Below are 18022 nucleotides of genomic sequence, written 5' to 3'. Positions count from 1 at the left end.
GATGGGCTTGTTAAAATGTAAGTGAGACCGCATTGGTGCTCAAAACCCAGACTTGTCATCTCACAGAGGAAACGCCAAGGTCTGTGCTATGCCCCCCCAAGCCCTCCAACAATCTGCCCCCAAGGCCACTCCTTGCCCCTAGACTCGCCCACTTATTCCTTCGGCTCCGGCCCACCAGCCTCTTTCCCGGTTCTGGGAACATGGCGGGACATTCCCGCCACAGGGTGTTTGCAGCTGCCATTTCCTCTGCGGAATGTGCTTCCCTCAGATATGGGCATGCCTTGCTGTCTCACTTCCTTCAGCTTTTTACTTAAAAAGTCACTTTCTCAGAAAAACCTTTCTTGGCTAATCTGTCTAAAATGTCAAGTCCCATCCCCCACCCCCAACCATCCTAAACTCTTGACTCTTCTCCTCCCACCCCTTGTTTTCTTTTCTACTCTTAGCTCTTGTTCTAACTTGGTAGGTATTTACCAGGACCAGCTACAGGTGACTGCTAGTTCTTGGAGTGTTTAGTTTATTGTCATATCCCTAGCAACTAGAACAATGCCAGGCCCATAGCAGATGTTTTATAAATACTGGTTGGATGACTTAACAAATGAATATTTAATTCCTTGGGCCCCACAATCCACCCAATTTACCTCCTGCATTTTCTCCAGTTCTCCCCCTTATATCTTCCCATCTCTTTTCCCCGTAAGTAACCAGACACCAAATACCTTTATGTGACCCCCCAGAAAAGTTCTCTGCTTCCTACCCTAATATTCTTTGGACTGTGAACTTCTTTTCCTATAAAAATGGTAGTCTTTACTTTTATAGCGCCTTCCCTGTGCCCAGCACTAATACAATCAACCTCTGATATAATGCTATCTTCCCATTCCACAGATGAGTAAAGTATTCTTTGAGTGAGCAGGCTGAGATCACATGTAATGGAGATCGCCCTTTGAACCCTTTGAACCTGGGCTTTTTTCCGTAAATGATGCTCTACCTTTTCATACCGGTGCCATTTCACAGGGCTTCATGTGCAACCGTCCCATCTGTGAAACTCTCCCGGATCCTAATTACGATGCACTATCCTCCCAAGATGTCCTTGAGTAGATCCGACTTTGTTTTGTCATTCAGCCGTTGTATCTTAAAACTTAACCTACACATGTGCTTCTCCTAAAGCTTTTCTGAAGGAAGGAGGATTTTTATCTATGCAGTTTTACGTCACTTGTCTCCAGAAATCTCCCCCTTTCTCTCAGCCTATCGGTCTCCTTCCTCAGGTCTCTCAACAGTTAAACCTCAAATTCCAACCCCGCTTTTTAAAATGTGTCATGCGAGGCAGTGTGAGCCAACGTCAGCAGAAAATTTGGATAACTCATTGTTCCAAAATGGAATTACTGGCGCGTCAGTCTGGCAAAGTTACTTGAGCAGTGAAAAGGTAGCAGTGAAAAGATGCCAAGCATCTCCCCTTAAATTTTTGTTGGCTAACCACATCCATCGGAATGACATAGCCAAGACAAAATGTTAACACGATTTTGGAGGACAAGGACACCTGCGTCTCTATCGTGATACGTTCATCCCACTTTTAATCACAAAGACGAAAGATCGGCTAGTTGACCTTATGGGAAAAAAACTGCCCGACAAAGTGAAAAAATCAGGATAATTGAATATTTTCCAAATCCATCATGTTCTTCTTGCCGAGATGAACCTAATGTAGACGCTGCAGACGAACACAGTGGCACCTCCGTAGAGGTAAATGTTTTAATGCTCGTGTTTCCCAGCATAGACGCCTTTCTTCCTTCGTAATCCACCCACAGCTGCTCTGTAAATCCCTATTTTCTTTAGAGCAAGCCTGAGCCGCTCAATGTTCTCTCTGCATTTTTATTAGAAAAGTGGGGAGGGAGAAACACTAGACGATGGTGGCGCTTTTATTAATTCACTACATTTCCTAGAGACAAGGAAGGATTTTACGGTCCTACTACGCTGAGGCGTAACCCGTGATATATGCTAGGGTTTTCATTCTTTTTTTTTAACCTGTTTTATTTTTTATTTTTTTAATTTACATCCAAATTAGTTAGCATGTAGTGCAACAATGATTTCAGGAGTAGATTCCTTAATGCCCCTTCCCCATTTAGCCCATCCCCCCTCCCACACCCCATCCAGTAACCCTCTGTTTGTTCTCAATGTTTATGAGTCTCTTCTGTTTTGTCCCCTTCCCTGTTTTTATGTTATTTTTGTTTCCCTTCTCTTAGGCTCATCTGTTTTGTCTCTTAAAGTCCTCACATGAGTGAAGTCATATGATATCTGTCTTTCTCTGACTAATTTCACTTAGCATAATACCCTCCAGTTCCATCCATGTAGTCGCAAAGGGCAAGATTTCATTCTTTTTGATTGCCGAGTAATACTCCGTTGTATATATATACCACACCTTCTTTATCCATTCATCCATCGAGGGACATTTGGGCTGTTTCCATACTTTGGCTATTGTCAATAGTGCTGCTATAAACATGGGGGTGTGTGTGTGTCCCTTTGAAACAGCACACCTGTATCCCGTGGATAAATGCCTAGTAGCACAATTGCTGGGTCGCAGGGTAGTTCTATTTTCAATTTTTTGAGGAACCTCCATGTTGTTTTCCAGAGTGGCTACACCAGCTTGCATTCCCATAGGGTCTTCATTTTTAATAACTCTCTGCTAAAAGGAAAAGGTTAAAGTTGCTGATTTATAAAAGAGGAAAATACATACAATAGATAAAATAGAATGTATGTATTTTGGAGATCATAGCTTTCCTACTACTGAATTTCAAATCTGCTGAAGTGTAACACAACCGGCAGTCAGTGATGAGGAAGAATGACAAAACAAAAAATCTGGAAGCAGGGGCGCCTGGGTGGCGCAGTCGGTTGGGCGTCCGACTTCAGCCAGGTCACGATCTCGCGGTCTGTGAGTTCGAGCCCCGCGTCAGGCTCTGGGCTGATGGCTCAGAGCCTGGAGCCTGTTTCCGATTCTGTGTCTCCCTCTCTCTCTGCCCCTCCCCCGTTCATGCTCTGTCTCTCTCTGTCCCAAAAATAAATAAACGTTGAAAAAAAAAATTAAAAAAAAAAATCTGGAAGCAGCTTCAGTCACTTAATGCATCAGCGCAGACAAAAATCTCATCGCAGATTTTAGAAAGGAGATGCATGCATCAGATTTTTGGCCAAGTGCTTATCAAATACTTGCAGATTCATATGGCAGTAAATCTTTAACACTTTTTTTGGTCAACTTCATTGTTCTCACCATCATCCCTATCAGGTGTCAACCAACACACTGGGGCAAAAATCCACTGGGCTGCTGATACTTTAGGCCAAGTATTGCCATTGTAGCCATTGTATAGACATATTTCAGTTTGATCAATTCTCTATGACTTGCTAAAAATGGTCAGTCTGAACACACGTCTATCTGAAAATAAAAGCTATTTAGTAAAAAATTGTTGAATTCTTTTGAGAAATTTGATGGCAAGACGGATATTTTAAAATTCTAGCATCCATTGGAGAATTAACATAATTAAACATAGCTAAGATAAAGTCTTAAGATGTGCCATTATTTTGTGTACCCTTGAGAAAGAAAAAAAAGCTGTCAATTAAACTACTAATTAAACTAATCAATGCTTTGTTATCTTTAGAAATGTTATGCTTATTCAAAGAACACTTTCATACATAATTTTCATACATAACTTATTCATACATAATTTTTTAAATTACTTCTGCGCATAAATAAAAATGAAATTATTAGCAGAATACACTGGTTTAAGTATCCCTGAGGCTTGTTCCAATTCAGAATCCAACTCTCCTGAATAATTTTTTGGTTGAGAAAGATTTAACTCTGTATTTTTCCATATAATGTCATTTTCTGAGTCATCAAGAATGTTGAGAATATAGCATTTGTTTACAAAATGCTCCACTGTTGTCTTTGAAATGTTCTTCTACCCACAAACACCATCTCATAAAGTTTGATGCTTGCGTGTTCTTACTCTTACCAGAGGCCACAAGTGATGTCGACCATATTATGACTGCCCCTGGCCAAGAGCATTTGAGAGACACCAAGGGTTTATCCTGATTGTAGAGCTTTTCAAAATGAGAAAATGAAATGCATCTTAGAATTGATGATATGCGGCATACTGTTTGCCAAATACGCCAAGTAGATTTTCTCTTTCCTATCCAGGACAACAATTTTATGTGCAGAAACTTACTTTTACGTGTGTTCTCCAATGTCTTCTGTTTTAGTGACTCAGTATTTTCATGTCCGTCACCTTTCTGGTAGTCTTCTTAAATATCAAGTTTAGTTTGGGGCACCTGGATGGCTCAGTTGGTTGGGCGTCCGACTTTGGCTCAGGTCATGAACTCATGGTTCATGGGTTCCAGCCCCATGTCGGGCTCTGTGCTGACAGCTCGGAGCCTGGAGCCTGTTTCTGATTCTGTGTCTCCCTCTCTCTCTGCCCCTCCCCTGCTCATGCTCTGTCTGTCTCTCTCTCTCTCAAAAATAAATAAACATTAAACATTTTTAAAAAATATATGAAGTTTCGTTTATGAGTGTCCAACCCAAATATTGACCATAGAATTCAATTTAAAGGTCCATCCAAGTCAGATTTCCTTCTAATTCACTATTATATGTTGGGGAAATGCTGGATTAAGCAAAATTAAACAGGATTCTTTTTTTTTTTTTAATTTTTTTTTAACGTTTTATTTATTTTTGAGACAGAGAGAGACAGAGCATGAACGGGGGAGGGGCAGAGAGAGAGGGAGACACAGAATCCAAAACAGACTCCAGGCTCTGAGCCATCAGCCCAGAGCCCGACGCAGGGCTCGAACTCACGGACCGCGAGATCGTGACCTGAGCTGAAGTCGGACGCTTAACCGACTGCGCCACTCAGGCGCCCCAAACAGGATTCTTTAATACAACTTTCTCAGAGCCTGTAATATATTGATGTATATTGTGATTATCTAAGAGTGGCAAATTATGTAGTGTTTCTGAAAATTATTTTATTATAGAACATTATTAATAGAATATGTTATAAAACGTGTGCTTTAAGGAACACTCTTCGAAAAAAGTCTCTTATAGTTATCTAATACTCTTTGTGAGGTTTCTTTTTAGTGTATTCTCTTTGCTATGTGGAACTCTAAATTACTAAAAATAAAAGGTTGAGTTTGATTTTAATACAGATAATTGCATATTTATCCAGTATTATCAAAATTTGAGGTGGTCAAAATATAAATTTTTATATAAATATAAAAAAATATAAATAGAAGGCAAAATTATTGGCCTTCTATCATACAGTGTGCTTACACAATTATATCACATATGTTTGTTTTGCAAACTGACCTAATATGGTCATGAAGCAAATGGTAGGCTTATTGGATAAATGCGACCCATTTTTACCCAATAAAATGGGTTAAGGTAGATGAAGGCTAAATGTTCTTCCCCCTGGAACTTTCCCACAAATTGCTTTATTTCAGATAAATGTTACTAGTAAACAGGTACAAAACAAATAACCAGTTCTTACAGCCGCTCTGGGCACATTCTAACTCTGCTTAGACGCTCCCGGTGCCGGGCATGACAGACTTACTCTGAGGTCAACACAGTGGCATCCTGGAAGTAGGACTGGCTGGCCTTGTACCTAGTTCAGGAGATAAGGAACTCTGTGAAGCGAGAGAATGTAGGTCCGATGGGGTCTGGTCAAGACCGTGCTCTGCACCAAAGGCATTCGACTGCTAACCTTGCTAAATTCTTATACTTCGTTCATTCCAGACGGGAGTCTCACCAACATTTCCTACCAACCACATATCTAGAACCGTATTCCCTTCAGCAATGAAAATTCATCTCTAGTATTGTTTATACGAATTAACAAAATCCTCATGTGTTTATTTAGACAAAGGTGTGTGAGAACTAAGTATTCAAAATCTGCAATGCTGATTTCTGACAAAATTTGTTTGTACAAATGCTAACCAACTATTGCTTTGGTTTAAGTTGGAGTTAACTTGTATACCTGTACATATATGTCATAATACTAATATCTGATTTTTTGAGACAGAGAGAGAAAGAGGGAGAGAGAGTCCCAAGCAGGCTCCATGCTGTGCACAGGGCTCAGTCCCATGACCCTGGGATCATGACCTGAGCCAAAATCGAGTCTGATGCCCAACACACTGAGCCACCCAGGCGCCCCTAATATCTGATCTTTAAACGTAAATTTCCATCATATTGACAATGTAAAAATTTACCGTACTAAATAGAATATAGCCAATGGAATTCAAATGTATTTATAGTAATTTAGCACCATTGTTATATTTTTCAATTAACGGACATCCCATTGATATCTCTGAGCTCCAAAGAGATACATCGGGATATTTGCAAGCATAGTAAATACGCACAGACCCCATACTGAGTTCTAGGTTCTTCTTGTATACATTTGTAAAAGTCCTCTCTCACTCTCAATTCTGCCATATTATTATTCTTGTGTTCCACCCTCCAGTTTGCTACTTGATAGAGAAACCTCATATTTGATCTGCTTAAAATGATTCACAAAGTAAGACCAAGCCAGGTCTGACTTAGGGCCTAAAGTTTTCCCACAGAGTGAAGTATACAGACTTTCGAGAATGATCTTTGGAACACCTAGTTTGGCTGTTCAGAGATGGCCCCTTGGTTTTATTAGAGTTCCTTAAGTTGCCGCATAAGTATTTTCAAAACAACGTGCAAAGTAAGTTATACCAGATTTTATTGGCCTTAGTGTTTTCATATTTTCTGCAGTTTTGTTTGGCCTCAAAAGTGAATTCAACAACTTTCCAAGCTTGGTAAAATTACTATCGCACTAGAAAAACAATTACGTCAACTTTAATGCATTAGGGAAAAATATATGTGTGGTCATCGCCCTATTCAAGGTGTTGGTCAGATTAAGATCATTAATTTGCATATTTTTTATTCTCAATATAAAGTTGTCCCGCATATGCCTTAGGGCCATATTAAGAATGCTGCTGCACTTCCTGGGGGTCTGGCCAACACTCCTAATAACTACAAACATTTGAAAATGACCTGAAACAGAACTATTAAAAATTCCCAGCTGTGCCGAATATGATAGGATTGTTGTCCAAAAACTAAAAAATTTGGGGGGGGGGAGCTAACTACAAAAAGGACAATATCCTAGAGTTGGGAAAAAGTTTCCAAAACTTGTCCTCGGTGAAGCCACTTCATTTTTAATGCTCCTGCTGTTTACCAAGTCCCCATGATAATGCTTTCAGTAATTAAAACAAAACAAAACAAAACAGAACAACAACCTCTGTCTTCAGGTACATTTCGTTCTTTTTTTTTTTTTTTTTTTGAGAGACAGAGTGAGACAGAGCACGAGTGGGGAAAGGGCAGAGAAAGAAGGACAGAATCTGGAGCAGCCTCCAGGCTCTGAGCAAGCGTTCAGCACAGAGCCCGATGCGGGACTCGAACCCATGAACCGTGAGATCATGACCTGAGCCGAAGCCGGACGCTCAACCGACTGAGCCACCCAGGAACCCCCAGGTACATTTCATTCTATTCTGAAACAGGTCACATTAGGTTTTTTTGTGGTTTTAAACAGGGTAATAATTGGAATGTGCCTCCTAGCCAGTCCCCTGCGCTAATTTTCCATGCTTTACAGAGGAGGGAAAGTTTGTTTACTCTTCCGTAAATTGGGTCTTCAAGTGCTTACAGATCATCTCTCGGTGTCTCTGCACCTTCACCCCTACCACAGGTCTCCCACTCCCATGCTTTTATCTTCCTAATCATTAGGACAGGGTCTCCACACAGATACTTCACTGCTCCTATGGCCTCATTACCATGCACATTAGTTTTCCGACATTTACATAGGGCGCCCAAGCAGATTTTAAAGCCAAGCCATTTAAGGAACTATAAATTGGACAGATCTGAATTTTTTTGCCTTTGTTCCCTTGAAATGACCTACTTCTTTGGTATTGTATCCCACATCCTTTCTTTGTTAAATTTTTATTGTGTTTCCCTCTGTGCGGCCCATTCTGAAATTGCGTCTCATTGATTGTCCTACTCTACAAGGTTGCTGCTTCCTTCCAACCTTCCTGAGAGGTTTGGAGTGTCACTCCAGCCAACCCTAAAACAGAAATGGCCAAGAAACGACTTGGATTAGTGCTGACTTTTCATAGCTTTGCTATTAGCCTATGCTCAAACCTAAAAAATATAATCGTGAAACACACATCATGACCTTGCAAAGATGCCACATTATATTAGACTTTAGGGTCACTTCAGGATTCTTTAATTAGTTAATCAGAATAGAATACCGAAAATGTATTTGTAAGATTATGTCAATGACACAGGCAAATATTGTCCGTACTTTGTCAAAACAGTCTCACACTGGTAAATGTTTAACAATTTCAAACGAGGGACACTTCTTGCCTTTACACAGGAAACAAATTCCTTGAGACCTCCAAAGAAAAAAAAATCTTAGAGAAAAATTAGGGTTAGTGTCTAATGATGTGATTGTTAGCTTAATTAAAAGTAAATTGTATTTACTGTAAAAAGTAAACTGTATTTACCTGGGTGTCTCAGTTGGTTGAGTGTCTCTCTCTTGATTTTGGCTCAGGTCATGATCTCACGGCTCGTGAGTTTGAGCCCCCTGTCGGGCTCTGCGCTGACCATGTGGAGCCAGCTTGGGATTCTCTCTCTCCCTCTCTCTCTTGGCCTCTCCCCTGCTCCTGCTTTCTCTCTCAAAATAGGTAAATAATCTTTTTTTAAAAAAGTAAACTGCATTAGTAATTTTGTGCAAGACTTTTGATGCTTACTTCTCTTCCACAGGGCAATGTTATTTTCTTTTGTAGAAAAAAATGTAGGGAGGGAAGTCAGAAACGATAACCGAGATTTCAGAACGCAAAAGATGGCCTCGGTCTCAACCCCTCAAGAGCAACTCCTTGAATGTAGGAAAATTACACATCAGAAGCATTAAATTAGTTGGCTAGAAAAAAGGAATCTGGTCATTAATAAGGATTAAATGCACAAGTTTTAAATACTGTCATTAATAAATTCAAAATGGGCTCAGCTGAAAAGAATAAATGTATAATATGGAATTCCAAGGGACATAAATATAAGAAAATATTTTCTTGATTGAAATAAAATTCTCACTCCAGGAAAGGGACTTTAAAGACCCGAATACCAATTTCTTGCTCGAGAAATGCCAAGGTATGAGGAGAACGCAAAGTATGACAGTTCGCTGGACGTAAGCCAATCTTATAAAGATAAAAGCAAGGCATTCTGAAGGAGACTGGCAGACATCCCAGATCGATTAAGAAAGAATCCTGCAGTATACGCAACATATTCATCTTTGAAACCTTAAATTTAGATAATGCAGCTCAAGAACGGATACGTGGAAATAAAACGTACAACTAAGCTGAAGAAAAATTCCAGATGTAGCGATTCTTCTCCATGGCGGACGCATAACTCAGCGACTCATTCTATGACGCGGAATCACTGGTTAATCCAATGAAATAAAAGAAAACGGACGCTTGACGCGACAGACTACCCGACTGGCTGACTGGCTCTGTGAGCTGTCAAAAAGTCAAGCTGGTCGTCGCAACAAACCCAGTTCTTAAAGATCAAATCTGGAGGTTAACGCTCAGGGTATGTCAGCTGGATGAATTGTATGTGACATCGCCACCTGGGAATCTAGACACTGTGTGGTGATTGTATGTATACATTACACACAGAGTAGAAGAGTGTTGTATACATTGAACACCCCTGGGCTTATGATTGTATTGCCATGTACTATAATTGTCTTCAAGTTAGGACCCAGGAAATAGAAATGGGCTTCGATTTGAGGGTACCAAGTAGAGAAGAGTTGTCTTATAACTTTATGCTATACATTTAGTATGCGCCATTGCAATTATAATTTTATTCTTCGTTGAAAAAAATTGTGTTTGTTTATTTATTTGAGAGAGATAGAGAGACAGAGCAAAAGTGGTGGGGGCAGGGGGCAGAGAGACACAGAATCGGAAGCAGGCTCCAGGCTCTGAGCTGTCAGCACAGAGCCTGACGTGGGGATTTGAACCCACAAACTGTGAGATCATGACCTGAGCCGAAGTCAGATATTTAACCCACTGAGCCCCCCAGGCGCCCCACAGTTACAATTTTAAAAGTACTTAACCAGAAGGAACTCAGTACTATGGCCTATTGAGAAAGAACAATGCTCAGAGGTCGGGCTCCCTCACTAATAATTGGGAAGAGGAAGACATTAATGCTGTTTTGGAAGAGAGTAAATAAATCATTAAGTTTCAGTTCTCCTAAGAGACATATTTTCAGAGTCACTTCCTCCCTCTTTAAACACAGATAATGTGATACTTTTAAGAAAAGGTGCTTTCAAAGTCTTTGCACATTATTTTACTATTAATAATAATGGGAATAAAAGAATAAATACGATACATGTAGCAAACGAGTCAAAGATGTGACAGAGTTTAACAAGAGGAAAACTTAATTGTTAAAAGACAGGCATTGAATGGGTCAAAACATTATGTGCTTCTTGTTGATGAGTAGTCATAATTTAATGGCATATTTTGCACAGACTTGATATAAAATATTCTGTAACCATGCTGGTATTCTAGGTCCCTCAAATCGTTCGGAACTAAGAAAATTTACCACGGTTTGTCATCTTATGAATATTCAATTTCATTTTTTGGCACCAACGATTTAAACATTATCTTTTATTCAATTACAAAAATAAACTGAGTTTAATCCGGTTTTTCTGAGCCAAACCATAGGTCGAAATCGTTTTGCTAACTGTCTTAAAGCAGACAGTTTATCTTGGCTCTGTTCTAAGTCTGTCGTGATTTTAATCAGTTATATTTCATCTCCTTCATTACTTCCACCACTAAAACATATTCTCCTTGTCTGTATTGTTATGCCTTAGAACCACTGGTTTCATAGAGAAAACAGAATTTTGAAAGCAAAAGTAACTATTAGAATTGGATGATAAATGAACCTTTGAGTGTATGATAAAGTTTAATTTATGACCCAGGCACATTGAGAGACTGACAACAGTAACTAGTGAACAATTATAACAATTTTATTATACGGTACTACAAGTTATGGGGATGTGGTCTCTCTCTCAAATATCTTGCTGGACTCACGCTTCTTATGAGGAGTTGACGTGAGCGAATGCCTGCCAGATGAGATGGTAGGAGGTGAGGACGGTCGCAGGCACGGTGACACAGAGCTAGGCTACTGCTGACTTTCCAAAGATTCGGCAGGAGGAGGTTTTGTGGGGTCTGGACCTCGGCTGACCTCTGGAAAGGGAAACCGCAGATAACGGGGGCTGACACACACGAGTGAATGATATTTCAAGTATCCGCCCGTTAAAGTTTGCAGAATACTGTTATTCTTGCACGTGCTTTTTCCAACAACTATTTAAAATGCATTTGAGCTTGATAAAGCCACATATATAGACCGTGGTAAAAGGGGGGGGGGCAGGAAAGAGACAGAGAAGAGGAGGGAGAGAGAGAGAGAGAGATGGAAAAGCTTAACAAAGGAAACAAAATAGATTTCCAAAAGAAATCTTGAAGGTCATCTAGTATAACACCCTCATTTTGGAGGAACGGATCTATGTCCCATGCAAGTTCAATACTGCCAAAGCTCGGTGGTCACCGGCAGAGCAGAAATCGGGAGTTTTAGGTCAGAGTGCCTGGCTTTCTCTGAGATGGGTGAGTGGAGGATGATGCCTAGATGTCCTCTTTGAAGACGGTAGGCTTCGTTCCATGGTTACCATAGTCAAGACAAAGGTCCTGCACCGAGTTGTAACTTAAAGGCTGTACAAGTTAAAAAAAAAAAAAATACTGGTCTGAGCCACCTGCGAAAATGACACAAGCCCCATTTCATTTGTTTTCCACTGTGGCTTTTATGAGTTAGTGAAAAAGCCAAGCAAATTTGAAAATGTAGTAGAAAACACCACTCTTGTGTTTTACTTTAAGGAAAAGAGTATATGATAAAAAGTAGTGTCACATCCTGACCTACTCTTTTAGCAAATTGTTACCGCTAGAACATGTGTTTGGGATAAATGGCACTTTGCACGCCTATCATAAATTACTCTCGTATTTAAAAATTGTTTCTGAACAGTAGAGTACTTTTACAGTTATATTGAATGTCATTGAACAACGGATATAGATTAGTGGATTTCTGTTATTATGAATAGTAATAAATATTTATAAATCCAATTTAATCGTGTTGGTTCAAGCTCTTCTAACTGAGCATTTAAAACAATGAGGTGTCAAATTCAATGTTTTGCTGTTAGTTTAAGATACAGGTAAAAAGTACGTTGAATCGTTTTATCTTTTATTTTCATACCTGACCTTCCTCAGCCTCTCACTATATCTTTATTGAGTGCCTATGCCTAGTTGTTTTGGTTTTATTATTGATTTTGGATATTTACTGACATTAAAGATCAAGAAAGTGCAGACTCCATGTGACGTCCTTTACTGTTCCCAACTAAAATACTTGGCAATATGAATTTACAATGCCTTTACACAGCACACAGTATCAGTATCTCAGGCAACACTACTTTGGATACTTTAAATTCAGTATTTTATGAAAGATATCGAGATAAATAATCCTCTTTAGCATTTTGATGCTTGTCATAACTTAAGCCTCTTGCACACTTCTTCAGTTTTTCCTGTAGTCTCATTTCAGGAGATGGGCCTGAAATGTAAGAAGCATTTTCAACTACTTTTTAAAAATGGTATAATACATTTTAATTAGCCCTACACCTATCTTATTAGTCTTTGACTCGCTTTTTTTATTAAAATATAAAATCTCTATTATATATTTGTTTATGCTCTCTCTTTCATTAAAGGAAGCTCCGAGGGCTTCAGACTTTCTCTCTCATGTTCGGTATTTTATCCCTAGGGTTTTTAGACTAGAGCACGGCAAAGGGCAAATCTATTGCTTAATTAATACTTGTTGGATGAGTCAATGATTGAATGCAAACCCAAATCTTATGCCTCCGCTGGGTGCCTCTTAAAGGGATTGATTATATTTTGAGACAATGTGATCAGCCTTATTTCTAGTGATTTTCAAACTTTTTGATCACGCCCCATAGAAATACCTTTTATATCCCTACGAGTATTTGAAACAAAATATTCATAAAACAACGTTATTATCTGCCATAATAACTCTGATAATTAAGTCTGAGAGTGATTGTATTTATGGAAAAAATAATGCTGGAGAATAGAGGATTTTTAGAACAGTGAACGTAGTCTGTATTATAGCTACCAATGAATATGTGTCATTATTATTGGTCCAAACCCATATTGTTTGGTCCAAACACCGAGAATGAGCCATAATGTAGCCATCAGGTGTACCATATGTAAGCATTATGTGTATCGTAACGTAAGCTTAGGGTGATCATGAAGCGTCAACGCACGTTCATCAGTTTTAACAAATATACCACTCTCACGGGCCCTGTGATGAGAGCAGAGGCTACCCTTGCGTTGGGGCAGAGTGCGTAAGGAAAATCTTTGTAACTTCCACTCAGTTCTGCTGTGAACTTAAAAATTATCTGGAAAAATAAAGTCTTAATAGAAAAAAACAATAATGCGGCTCTGGAAATTGACCTCACAACCCACAAACCTGTCGTTTGTAAAACAGTGTCTCAGACACAACGCCAAGAGACGAACCACATGAATCTTATGGAAAGAACTCAGGTACCCTGGTCAGTGTTGGATGGTGTCATGGCCGAGGGTCTCTTCTCTGGAACTTTCTACCCTCCTCAGCTGCTTCTGGCTCTCTTTCTGTGGAGATCACTTACTTCTCACACCCCAGACTGCCAGGGACTGGGGGGCCCACACGAGACTAGAAAATGTCTCTTCTAGGGCTCACCAGTGAACCACTGAGAAGTTATGTGAATTTGGATTTGAATCACTTACAGAGCTATCTACTAAAATCATTTCATATAATTCTCACTGAAACCGTACAAACTAAAAATTGCTACCTTCCTTTTCTAAGTAAAGACACTGAGGCTCCAGAGGTCAAGTGCTTTACTCAAGGCGACAAAGCTAGGAAGCAGCAGAGGTGAGACCCATTGCTGTTCCAAATACAGTTGGTTAGTCCGGGGAAGTAGATGTGAACACAGAAGTTTCTAGAATCTAGAGTGAGTTGTCTGGACCTCTGAACTCCCATATACTGAGAGCAGGGAGGCCCTAAGGCCTGATGTCCCTGCCTCCTGCTGAGGACCACGAAGGAACAGAATGTGATGCTCTCCCAACTCCACCTTGCCAGTGTGCCCCTGCTGAGGCCCCCCTGACCTCTAACCCCTTGTATGCGCAGGGGCTGTGGGTGGGCATATAAAAGGCCCTTGACCATGTCTTGTACACTACACCCCATGGGTAGAGCCCTGTAAGATAAGAAAGACCTGCCCACTCCCCACCCACCCTGAGAAATGACCTGGACCCTGCTAAGGTCACACTCACTGGAGCTCCTTAAACTTGCACCCTCTTGCTGCCTCACCCGGTCACATCCTCACTAAGCAGGATCTGATCTGAGCCACTGCAAACTGAACACTGACAACTGCAGGCCTCATCCACATGCCCCCCCCTCTCCCGCCAAGGCTCCATCCCCAAACCCCCAGCCGTGTGAGGCCCCATCCCCACCCCCACTGCCAAGGCCCCATCCCCAAGCATCCCCCCAATCCCCACCACCAAGGCCCCCTCCCCATGTCCCCCCTCACCCGGCCAAGGCCCCATCCCAATACCTCCCCCCATCGCCAAGGCCCCATCCCCAAGCTCCCCAAACCCCCCACCCCCACGGCCTCATCCCCAAGCCCCCACCCACATCGCCAAGGCCCTATCACCAAGAACTCCCCCCCCCAAGGTCCCATCCCAATACCTCCCCCCACAGCCAATGCCCCATCCCCAAACATCCCCCATCCCCCCACCGCCAAGGCCCCCATCCCCAAGCACCCCCCCTCGCCCCCCCCCCCCCCCGCCTAGGCCCCCATCCCCAAGCACCCCCACCCCCCCAAGCGGTGAGTCCCGCCCTGTGTGCAAGCCCCCCAAACCCCCCACCTCCACGGCCTCATCCCCAAGCCCCCACCCACATCGCCAAGGCCCTATCACCAAGAACTCCCCCCCCACCAAGGTCCCATCCACAAGCCCTACACCCCCAATGCCAAGGCCCCCATCCTCAAGCACTCCCCCCACCCCCCACAGCCAATGCCCCATCCCCAAACACCCCCATCCCCCCACCGCCAAGGCCCCCATCCCCAAGCACCCCCCCCTCGCCCCTCCCCCCCGACCCCCCACCTAGGCCCCCATCCCCAAGCACCCCCACCCCCCCAAGCGGTGAGTCCCGCCCTGTGTGCAGCGGACCCCTGGTGGGGAGGCCCTGGGCCTGGAGCTGCCCCCTACCGGCGCCAGGGCAGGTGGGGCCGGCTGGGCTCCCCACCCCCGCGGGGAGGGGTAGGTGGCGCTGGCCGTTTCTCCCCGACCCCGGGGCCAGGGCAGGTGGGGCCGGCCGGGTCCCGAGCGCCGGGGCGGGGCGGGGCGCCGGAGGGGGCGGGCCCGCGCCAACCTGTTGTGCGTCCCGCTCGGCTTTGCCGGCGGCCACACGCGCTCCAGCGGGCGGTGCAGGGAGCGCCCAGGCCCGGCGTCTCGGGTCGCCGGCCCAATGCGCCCGCTCGGTCTCGTCTACACCCTGGTGTGCGCCAACCTGTGCGGCTGTCGGGACGCCCCCGCGGCCCCGCAGAGCGCGTCCCTGCGGGCCCTGCGCGCCGCCGGCCTCCGGAGAGATGGTAAGGGGCTCGCGCGTTTGCCGGGTCGTGCGCCGGGTCACCGACGTGTCGCCGTCGTCCGCTTCTGTAGGGACAGGGAAACTTTCCTGGGACGCGCGGTAAGGCTCCGCGGCGGCGGGTGCTGTCCCTGTTCCGGGGGAGGGGGGTGGGTGGTGGCGGAGGGGGGGGTCAGGTGGCTCAGGGCCCCCGAGGGGGCAGGTCCCCACGTCCCGGCGCCGCCCCGGGTCAGGCTCTGTGCACTTGAGACTCGGGTAGATGGGGGCTCGGGAGGGGCTTTGGGCGACTTATGTGTCTTGTAGCCACGGGAGGACGGGGAATGATGTCCTTGTGTCCCGCAGTCAGCCTGGACCAGGGTGACAGCTGTACTGATTATGTGGGGGAGGTGCCCGTGTGCAGCATGTGTGCTGTTTGTCCCCACAGTGACCCTCCTCTGGGGGCGCAGCGCTGGCTCCGAAGCTCAGGGTCCGGGGGACACTGGGCTTTCACCGCAACGCAGGGTGACTTTCCAGGCGCAGAAGGTCTCCCTGTGTTGGCACAAGCACCAGGGTTTGTACAGCAAGCCCCGTGGGCCCCAGGCCGGCCTCTTTGTGTCCCTTATCTGGGGGACACCTAGGTCAGCTTCTCGGTGGGCTACCCCCCCAGGTCTGAACTTGATGTATCCCTTTATTCTCACCTGCAACTCGTGTTCCCAGGAATCTGAAGCTGTTTCTCCCACCTCACCCGAACTGACCCCTAGGTTTTTGGGTTTTCTTCCTTCAGTAATAGTATCTTTCTGTCTGTCTGTCCGCGTGAAGTTCTAACACATCCCCAAGGAACTCCCCGGGCTGGCTTCACTGTTTGACTTGGCAGTGTGTGTCCTCGGTGAATTTATATTGGCCATCTTGTTCCCTTATCAGTTTCTCTCTTGGTGTGCCCTGAATTTGGACTTTGCTGAAAGGCTTTTGAACTTTGAAAAGACTTTACTGTATTTTCTGGTGACAGATACACTATGGATTTCAGTGTGTGCAAGTCACAGGAAGTGACGTAGGCGTGTGCAGGGGGCCCAGGGAAGCCTCAAGAGTCACCTCCTGGCCAGAAGATGCCCCCTACTCCCAGCGTTACTTTACCGCGATGTTTTCATGTACAACACCCCACCAGTGCCTATTTGAATACCCTCCATCATAGTGAAAGCACAGAATTTTCTTACTAGCACTTAAAAAAAAAAAGGTGTGGGCTCAAGACCAAACTTTTATAATTTTGCTTCACTCGTTTATGTTTCCACCGGGGACGATCTTTTCTCCTAGTTTGAGATTTTACATTTGTTAACGTTTGCACTTTATATGCCCTCTAGGCTGTGTCGAATAAAATGCCATGTATAATTTGCATGACTTCATAGCCATAATTTTGCAATCCTTAGCCTCCCAAGTATCACTTACAAGACGTCAAGGACAGAAAATGAAAAGTGTGTAACCATTGCCCATTAACCCAAGATTCCAACTAAAACCCAGTCCTGCAGCTTGTGATATTTTTTTTTAAAGCATGCTTGCCTTTTAGTTTTCATTGTTAAAACACTGTTCATCTATCTAGTCTATATGATGCATGCTTTGTTTCATCAAAATTTCAAAAGCTAGCCTGGATGGAGGTATTCATATTTTAGTTCAAGCTGTTTTGCAATTTACTAACAGTATATACACACACACACACTTTGATTAATTTGGGTTGCTCAGCACTTTTCCTCAATGTTGGTCTCATTTTACAAACAATATGGGGGGGGGTGGAGAAGGTTAGATTAAAAAAATTGTTATATACAGAGTAAAGCAAAGTTCATACTCATAATGGGTTTTTAATTTGGGGAATTTTTAAAAGGCAGCATATTTTCAGTGTCACAGGGCATGTTTTTTCAAAGAGACCCAAAATTGCCCCCAACACAGCAAAATCAGATCTTGGAGGGTGAAAAAATCTTGACTAGTATGATGGTTTGTGGTCCTCTGAAGGGCCCATATGTGTAAAGAGGTAGACAGTATATCTGCAGTGTGAGCATGTCATAGGAAGGGACGTGATTAGTAAAAAAAAAAAAAAAAAAAAAAGTCTAAACAAGCTTCTGAAGGGCAAATGATGATAATGGAAAAAAAAAAAAAAAAGCCAAAACTCAGTTGAGAAACGGTGCCACAGAGTTCTGGTGAGGGTGTGAGAATAAGGGGTCTTTGAAAAAGTCTAGACGTTGTCTGCAAAGTTTTCATCACAACAGTTAAGGTGATGAGGGAAAATAATCACTT

General features: G+C 43.3%; 1 protein-coding gene and 1 long non-coding RNA gene across 5 annotated transcripts in view; one reads left to right on the top strand and one right to left on the bottom strand.

The window, feature by feature from the left end:
* Positions 1-11036: 11036 nt before the first annotated feature.
* On the bottom strand, positions 11037-16208 carry LOC115524840. Its single transcript, XR_003972231.1, has 2 exons — positions 15686-16208; positions 11037-11274 (listed from the first exon to the last, which is right to left on the bottom strand). It is a non-coding gene; the product is annotated as an uncharacterized LOC115524840 (long non-coding RNA).
* PDGFD (platelet derived growth factor D) overlaps positions 15557-18022 on the top strand; it is a 225560-nt gene continuing 223094 nt past the window's right edge. For 2 of the 4 annotated variants that reach the window (XM_030331539.1, XM_030331537.1), the window contains exon 1: positions 15557-15767. In XM_030331539.1, the coding sequence (XP_030187399.1) occupies positions 15644-15767 (124 nt within the window). In that variant the 5' untranslated portion in view covers positions 15557-15643. The remainder of the gene's footprint in view (positions 15768-18022) is intronic. The other 2 variants (XM_030331540.1, XM_030331538.1) reach the window with 1 other exon arrangement.

This window comes from Lynx canadensis, chromosome D1 (genome assembly GCF_007474595.2).
Source record: "Lynx canadensis isolate LIC74 chromosome D1, mLynCan4.pri.v2, whole genome shotgun sequence".
Taxonomy (NCBI): domain Eukaryota; kingdom Metazoa; phylum Chordata; class Mammalia; order Carnivora; family Felidae; genus Lynx; species Lynx canadensis.
Note: the sequence above shows the minus strand (reverse complement) of the source record. Positions and strands in the feature narration are given on the sequence as shown.